The following is an 8,889-nucleotide window of genomic DNA, read 5'->3' as shown; positions in this document are numbered from 1 at the left end:
CTCAAATAGCTTCGGGTTTACTTCCCCAATTGGTAGCTTTTGTTTCATCATTTCTCTATATATACATCTTTACTCTCAAACTCCTCCAACCTCATATCATTCTTGTTTGAATCCTTCAATCTTCATCATGGCATTCGAATACCAGGAGGTCATTCAGCTCTAAATATTTCTTTGTTCTGGTTTTTTTTCTTTTTTCTGGAGTTATAAGATTGAGTCAAGCCTTCGATGATGGTGTAGGAGCACGTGAGGAACTCAAGAGGAACATTGCTTTTCACTTGCAGATGGTTGCCTTTCTCTTCTCCAAAGGCTCTTGTTTTCCTATGCCACGGTACTCATTTTTCCAGTAATTTACTCTTTAATTAGTGTATTATTAATCAGCTAAACACCCCCCAAAAGAGAAAAAGTAAAAGGTGAGTTGGACCATTATGTCGTTTGCAGGTTATGGCATGGAGTGCAGTGGATTCATGAAAGGTATTCAATACTCTTACTTATTTCCCTTTTTCACGTTCTTTTAAGATAACCCAACAAGAAAAAATTGATTGAAATCTGAAAATCTCACAAGATCTGTATGATGAAATAGTCACATTTTCCCCTTAAAATATTGAATCGTGTTATAGTTCTTGACGAATTCTGGTCTCTGTGATGAAAATAAAAATGTGGGTCAAATCTTTCTGGTTAGGTTGCCAACATCAGTTTGGTCCACCAAGATTTCTCTCATAAAGTCTTTTTGCCAGATACAATGATTTTCCTCATAAACAGCTATTTAGTCTTAATCATGGTGACGGGTCAATTCAACAACATACACCAATACCTTATTATTTTTCTCTTCCCTACATGGCCTACACCGTTTAAAAACGTGTGAACATTAATCAGTGCTTCCAAGACTGGTGATGTAGTTTTTAATAGAATGTGGATTTCCTGTAATAGAATGTGGAACCAGGCTAGCCGCGGCTGGATATGCGGTGTTCGGGATCGACTACGAAGGACATGGAAGGTCCAAGGGTGCTCGATGTTACATTAAGAAGTTCGAGAACATAGTTAACGACTGCAGTGACTTTTTCAAGTCCATCTGTGGTATGTAAACTTGCCACAAATACTTAGCGAACTCTTTTTATTTTACTTCATTCACCTATGGTTGAATTTTCCAGGTCAGGAAGAATACAGGGACAAGAGCAGATTCTTGTATGGTGAGTCAATGGGAGGTGCAGTGGCCTTATTGCTTCATAAAAAGGACCCTTCCTTTTGGCACGGTGCTGTTCTTGTTGCTCCCATGTGTAAGGTAATGGTGAGACCATATAAATACAAGATATGTATAACATAAGGTCTGTTTTTCAGCTCTTCTAATTCTACAAAAAATTACAGATATCGGAGAAAGTGAAGCCGCACCCGGTGGTGGTGAACATATTGACTAAAATGGAAGAAATTATACCTAAATGGAAGATAGTACCCACAAAAGACGTCATCAATTCGGCATTCAAGGACCCTATTAAGCGAGAACTGGTTAGGACATTCACTATTGTCTATGCTCGAACACTTTCTCGTCTCTTGACCGAGTGTCGGTGCTCTGTGGAATTTAATTTGTGTCTATTCGGTTTCATGATGGTTGCAGATAAGGAACAATAAGTTGATATACCAAGACAAGCCTAGGCTTAAAACCGCACTCGAAATGCTCCGAACCAGCATCAGCCTTGAAGATGGTTTAAATGAGGTATAAACATCACCCCCTCTAGAGTCCAAGATTTCAACTTCAAACACCAATTATGGATAAAGTTGTACTGTCTATGCGTAGGGGGTATATGAGTAATGAATGAGTGTAGTTCCTTGTTACACACGTCATTAGGATCTATCCTTGAATGGGTTAAATGCAGTGAAAAAAGTTAGGTAGAACGATTATTGTTGCCGGTGGACTGGTAGAGATTCTGGATTCCTTTACATTTATATTGCATTTAAAACTTGTTGATCGGGGTTGTTCTTTCGGCAGGTGATACTCCCCTTCTTTGTTTTGCATGGGGAAGCCGATATAGTAACGGACCCTGAAGTAAGCAAGGCATTGCACGAGAAAGCGAGCAGCCGTGACAAAACAATCAAGCTGTATCCTGGGATGTGGCATGGTTTGACATCGGGAGAGCCTGATGAAAACATAGAGATCATTTTCGCAGACATTACGGCTTGGCTCGACAAGCGATGCGATGCCGTAACTTTCGAGCAGATGCTTTGCCCGTTGAACGTAGGGTTGGAAAAGTTAGATAATACGACCAAATCAATGGCCGCGACGAGCCGTAGAATGCAATCGAATGGTAAGTATTTGTGTGGATTGAAGGGATTTCGCATGCAACATCGCTCGGCAATGTAGCTTAATAGTAATATTAGATTATAGCTACTGTCAATGTATATTTCTGATCTGGACTTTTATGTTATGGAAGTACTCAAATTCATAACCCTACTTGTTATCAAACAAACGCAAAAAAAAAAAAATACAACAACAACAACAAATGATAAATGTAGATTCGCAAAGCTCACTGACAATTAAGCTTAAAGAGAAGACATGAAACTAAGACAAAGATGACAATCTCATTATCAGAAAGGGAACCTCCAAAATCTATTCCATTGCTGGTGCTGTCACCGCTGCTAACTATATTTGATTCGGTGTTTCGAAGGGTGTAAATACGAGACCTTTAGATGACGATTCATTGTTGGCGTTGCTTCCCTCTAGAGGTGCACAAAAAATCCGAATATCCGATTTTGGGTAAAAAATATCCGAAATCGGATTTTGGAAAAACCGGTTTTTTTTAAACCGGATCGGATATTTAAAAACCGGATAGTATAACCGGTTTGAGAAAAAATTGAATGACCGGTTTTTTTACCGGATTAAAAACCGGTTTTTTTCAAACCGATAAAAAACCGGTTTTTTATCCGAAAAAATCCGGTTTTTTTTTAAAAACCGGTTTTTTGCAAACCGAAACCGGTTACACCGGTTACACCATCCGACCCTCCAAACCAGTTAGGATCCGAACCGATTTTTTTAAAATCCGATTTTTGGGTTGGGAGAAAAAACCGGATCGGTTTTTATCCGATCCGGATCGAATTGAAATCCGGCTTCTGTGCATCTCTACTTCCCTCCTTGTGGTCACCGAATATACGTTGCCGGAAGTCCGAAAATGAGACCCTTGCGGAGAGATACCTTGGGTTCCCAACCAAGTAGCTCTTTGGCTCTGGCGATATCAGGCTTCCTCTTGTGTGGATCATCTCTGTGTTGGGTCGGAACTCGATCTTTGCATTCGGATCGATCGTTTCTTGAACCACCTGCGAATCCATACAGAGAAATCTCACTAATGTCATTACCATTTCCAACACATTTCTTATTAGCGAGATTTATGCGGTACGGTTTTACCTCGGCAAGCTCGAGCATGGTGAATAAGATCCGACGTGTTCTCCTTCCATCAACCGCATGAGACCCTCCACCTGTTTCAACAAAGCTTGTTTCGTAAATAAGCCTGAGCTACGAAATTGCTAACGTCTCGTCCGTCATCGATGCACATTGGAAGCTCCTCGTCTGCTTCCCATCACCATACACAGTCAAAGGCTCTTTCCTCAAGGCCTGAGCTACGAAATTGCTAACGACTCGACCGTCATCCATGCACATTCGAGGTCCGTAAGTATTGAAAATCCTGGCAATCCTAACCTGAAAACCCAAGATTTTATACAAATTAGCACACAAATTCTAATCCATAGTATTAATTCGGTTGACATTGGTTAAAGTAATTTTTAACTCGTTTCACTTTGTAATATTACAAACGTTACCATTTAAAGTGTAAGGACCGTCAACGACATTAATTTACTCTGTTAAGTAATATGTGTCATAATCTGATAATTTTGAAAATTTATTTTAAAAAAACTTTAAAATATTTTATTTTAGAAAAAGTCTCAATTTTCTTAAAAATACCAAAGAAACCAAAAACTCTTAAAATCTCTTATTCTAGTCTCATTTACTCTAACCACCAATCATCTCCGACCACCTATTCATCAAGGATCGATCACTCATACGTCGCCGACAATCCAATGACCGGTCATAATCCTTTCATCTCAAAACTCAAAATTCTCAAATTTCTAAAATTTAATCTTTAATCGCTAAAATCTCAAATCCCTAAATTTCAATACCTAAAATCTCAAATACTTAATTCTTTAAATTCTTTTAATCGATTGTGATAATCGACTATGGCAGCCAACCATTTGCTCAACTGCTTGACCATGAAAATACCATAGAAGACGGGGAGGGAGAGAAGCAGATGAAGGAAAGGGGAAGGAAAAGAGGGAGGGAAAGAGGTGGGATGCAGGTGAGAGAGGTTTTTTTTTTTAATAATATTTTTATTTTTTAAAGAAAAATAATAATTTTAAAGTTATAAGATTATGATATATGTCATTTAACAAAGTAAATTAACGCCGTTGATAGTTTGGACACTTAAAATGATAACGTTTATAACATTAGACATCGGAATAAGTCAAAAAATATTTTAAACACTTATTTGTGAAAAACGATATAATTTGGATATTGATTTTATATTTAAGCCTTATTATTACAAAAATTATGAGTTCAAACCTTGTAACTTAAAAAAAAAACGTTTCAGTAGTGCGTTTTACCTCATCGTAGCAACTACGGAGAGTTGTCCCATTTAGATTCAACCACCTTTTATTTGGTGGAAAATCTTTTGAATTTTGTAAAGGCATATGCAATAAAATACCCCTAACATTTGATAGTATTGTCAAATTTACCCTTACTATTTTTTTTTTGGAATATTTGACCTCTTAATATTTCATTTTGGGTCAAAAACACCCTCATTTGATGAAAACCGTTAGTCAACTAACGGTCAGCGCATAGAGATGACATGGAAAGCTTAGATAGCATCGCACATATACAAAGGTGACGACGTGGCAAAGGCCACATCAGCAAAAAATAAATTTTTTTAAATAATTATATTAATAATTATAAACCTATACAGTGATGACACGTGTCATATTTTCATTGGCTTAAATATGAATTTGGAAAATTTTCTTTTGGTGGGTATCGAACCCAAGTTACATAGTGCTAGGATCGAAGAGGCTCAAATCAAACAACCAAAAAAATGCATAGGGGGTGAATTGATAAAATATATGTTTAGGGAGTAAGGAGAGTAAAAGATAAGACAATGAACACAAGGATTTATAGTGGTTCGACTTCTCAATCAAGTTTACCTCCACTACCTTAGCTCCTCACTAAGGATTTTCTAACAAATTCACTAATTTGTTATTTCTTTTTCAACGATCAAGAGTAACCTTTACAACTCCATATCTTTTCAATTGGCTAAGATAGAACCAAACCCCTTTTACAAAAGGTAAAAAGAAGTAAACAATTAAACCTCTCAAATGTAGGGTGTTTACAAATTTAGCTCACTAGAACAAAAATATTTACAAGAGAGATAAAATAAGATTGGAAAACTCTTCTCTTGTGTTTGATTGCTTGGATAGGTGTTCTAACCCTTCTTCAATTGTCTTGGTCTTGTATTTATATGTTGGAAAGAAGTTGTGGCTGTTTCTAGCCGTTGGGAGTGTTTTAGAGCCGTTGGGGATCAATTTTCGTGCAAAATAAAGCTGCCCAGAACAGAGGGTATCGGTACTCCTAAAGGGAGTATCGGTACTACCTTTGTTATATTTAAATCAACTAGATGTTACTAGCCGTTGGGGCCTAATGGTATCGATACTATGCCTATGGTATCGATACTACTATGTAGAGTAGTATCGGTAACCCTTTGGGTATCGGTACCATTTTTGCATTCTGGAACTTGAGCAATGTTGGTAGTATCGGTACTACCTAGTGAGTATCGGTACTTTCCTTACCTTTCGTATCGGTACCATATGAATATTATCGGTACTGTTCATGAGGTATCGATACTGTAAGAACAATATCGATACTTCTTGTCTAGAAAAATGTTTTTTGCTCAATTCCAAACTTTAAGGACTTTGAATTATTTTGAAAAACTTTGAAAGCTTTGAATAAATTCAATTCAAGTCCAAAAACATTTTGCCTTAATTGTTATATCAAAATATAGTTCAACAATCTCTCCCTTTTTGATATAACAAAACATTTAAAAAATTGTTTTTGGCAAAACTCCCCCTTAATAAAATGTTTAATGAAAATATATCAATTGTTGGAAAATGTATGAAAATGTTCAACTCTCCCTTTTTCATTAAGAAATTGAATTTTTCAAACAATACTTCTCCCCTTTTTTGTTAGATCAAAAAGAATTCAACTTTAAAGTTCAAAAATAACATTGGAGAGTAAGTGGTGAATTTGACATAAAAAGCATTTGAAAAAAAAAAGTTTCCCATCAAAAAGCATTCCAAACAAAAATTGACTTTAAAAGCTTGACACTTAAACAAAATTGAATTTCAACAAAGAGTATCAAAAATGTTAGTAACATATGAAATTCAATATATACAAGTCTAAAATACTTTAGCAATATCAAATGTTGAAATTAAGTGCATATGCATAAAGCTTTTCAAAAATGTTATGCATTTGAAAATTTTGATATCAATTGTTAAAGAGATATCATTTGCATTTTTAAATTTCATGCATAAACATTGAAATTTGGGTCAAAAACTTAAAAATCAATTGTTAGAGAGATGTCATTTGCATTTAAAACCAATTTTGACCAAAATTCATTATGATGAACTAAAAATTATGAAAAATCATTAAAACTTTAAAATGTTCATCATAAAACTTATTCAACATACATGAGATGGAAAACATCAAATCATTTAAAATCAAAACTCATGCATGCTTAAATCAGAATGAGCAACCAAATAATCAAAATCAAAAGCATTAAGCTTAGAGGTTACCCATTCCATTTTAAGTGTGGCTAGAGCATCTCAATTTCTTTATTTTCATCACCATTGCTCCCACACACCTACAAGAGATATTTAAGTAGATTTTGGTATCCAAATTGCTTTGGATCCTTGGACGTTAGTTTCAATGCCCCTTGTTCTTTTGGGAACTCATACTTGTCTAATTTTAAAACGTTTTTTCTTCAAATGACAAGTATGTTCCTTGTGACCATGATAATGACAATGTGAGCATTTTGTCATTATGAAACTAGATGAATTATTTAAAATGATTTATTTTTATTTTGTTAAGCATTCAATCTTAACTTTTAAATCAAAAGTTTCTTTTTCAAAACTTTCAATTTTCATTTTTGAAAGCTCTAAATCATTTTTCAAAATTTCATTTTGGTTTTCAAAATCCATTTTAGCTTTCAAAAGAAAATCATTTTCAACTCTAAATTTTAAAATTAATTTCTTGTATTTAGAGTTCATGGTCTCAAATTCCAAAAATAATTCATCATATGCATCTTGTAACTCATTAAAATAATATGAATTTAATCCATTTGAGTTAGAAGAAACCTCAGGCTCTTCACGAGCCATTAAGGACACCACTTTTGTTGGTTCTTCTTTCTTGTTTCCATGAAGCTTTTTGAGCTTATTCCAAAGCTCCTTGGCACTTGAGCAAGAAGAAACTCCTTCATTTACTTCGGGACCAAATGCACTAAACAACATGTGCATGACCTTGGCCTTAAGTTGAGCTTTATTTCGTTCTTTGGCTCTCCACTCTTTCTTCTTCTTCTTTGGAGAAGAGTAGTCGTTCTCGATCATCTCCCATACATCAAGATCATTGGATTGGATAAATAGCTTCATTAATTTCTTCCAATGACGGTAGTTGGCTCCATTGAAGTGTGAAGGCTAGTTAATCGGTTGGGAGTCTTCCATGTGGAACGAGCCTAAGGTGGAAGTCATTTCTTTGTCGGTTGCATTGGGAATCGGTAGAGATTCTTCGAAGATCGTCTCAAGATGGTTAAACCTTTTAATGAGTCAAGCTTTGAAACCAATTGTTAGGATCGAAGAGGCTCAAATCAAACAACCAAAAAAAATGCAAAGGGGGTGAATTGATAATATATTTAGGGAGTAAGGAGAGTAAAAGATAAGGCAATGAACACAAGGATTTATAGTGGTTCGACTTCTCAAACAAGTCTACCTCTACTACCTTAGCTCTTCAGTAAGGATTTTCTAACAAATTCACTAATTTGTTCTTTTTTTTTCAAGGATCAAGAGTAACATTTACAACTCCTTATCTTTTCAATTGGCTAAGATAGAACCAAGCCCTTTTAAAAAAAGGTAAAAAGAAGTAAACAATAAAACATCTCAAAGGTAGGGTGTTTACAAATTTAGCTCACTAGAAAAAAATATTTACAAGAGAGATAAAATAAGATTGGAAAACTCTTCTCTTGTGTTTGATTGCTTGGATTGGTGTTCTAACCCTTCTTCAAGTGTCTTGATCTTGTATTTATATGTTGGAATGAAGTTGTAGCCGTTTCTAGCCGTTGGGAGTGTTTTGGAGACATTGGGGATCAAATTTCGTGCAAAATAAAGCTGCCCAGAACAGAGGGTATCGGTATTCCTAAAAGGAGTATCGGTACTACTTTTGTTATATTTAAATCAACTAGCCATTACTAGCGGTTGGGGCCTGATGGTATCGATACTATGCCTATGGTATCGATACTACTATGTAGAGTAATATCGATACCCCTTTGGGTATCAGTACCATTTTTGTATTCTGGAATTTGAGCAATGCTGGTAGTATCGGTACTACCTAGTGAGTATCGATACTTTCTTTACCGTTGGTATCGGTACCATATGAACAATATCAGTACTGTTCATGAGGTATCGATACTGTAAGAACAATATCGATACTTCTTGTCCAGAGAAACGTTTTGTGCTCAATTCCAAGGTTTAAGGACTTTGAATTATTTTTTAAAAACTTTGAAAGTTTTGAATAAATTCAATTCAAATACAAAAACATTT

The 8,889-nt window shown here is 35.4% G+C and overlaps 1 protein-coding gene across 2 annotated transcripts; it reads left to right on the top strand.

The window, feature by feature from the left end:
• Positions 1-2,413, top strand: LOC120136753 (caffeoylshikimate esterase-like). Of its 2 annotated transcripts, XM_039152717.1 has the most exons (8): positions 5-148; positions 238-328; positions 439-471; positions 928-1,074; positions 1,149-1,279; positions 1,363-1,500; positions 1,610-1,708; positions 1,982-2,413. In XM_039152717.1, the coding sequence occupies exons 1-8, from the start codon at positions 128-130 to the stop codon at positions 2,351-2,353; spliced, it is 1,032 nt and encodes a 343-aa protein (XP_039008648.1). In that variant the 5' UTR covers positions 5-127; the 3' UTR covers positions 2,354-2,413. The 2 variants fall into 2 exon arrangements, with proteins under 2 accessions (XP_039008649.1, XP_039008648.1); XM_039152718.1 differs by lacking the exon at positions 439-471 and having other exon boundaries at positions 1-148.
• Positions 2,414-8,889: the final 6,476 nt, after the last annotated feature.

The sequence above is a fragment of the Hibiscus syriacus genome, unplaced genomic scaffold (genome assembly GCF_006381635.1).
Source record: "Hibiscus syriacus cultivar Baekdansim isolate YM2019G1 unplaced genomic scaffold, ASM638163v2 tig00110637_pilon, whole genome shotgun sequence".
Lineage (NCBI taxonomy): Eukaryota > Viridiplantae > Streptophyta > Magnoliopsida > Malvales > Malvaceae > Hibiscus > Hibiscus syriacus.
This window is presented reverse-complemented; position numbering and strand designations above follow the sequence as displayed.

Bases quoted from the DNA above. Each gene is read 5' to 3' on its own strand.
- LOC120136753 (XM_039152717.1), top strand. From the start codon at position 128: ATGGCATTCGAATACCAGGAG. The intron at 472-927 runs GTATTCAATACT...TTCCTGTAATAG, and splicing joins GTGCAGTGGATTCATGAAAG to AATGTGGAACCAGGCTAGCC. The intron at 1,709-1,981 runs GTATAAACATCA...TTCTTTCGGCAG, and splicing joins TTGAAGATGGTTTAAATGAG to GTGATACTCCCCTTCTTTGT.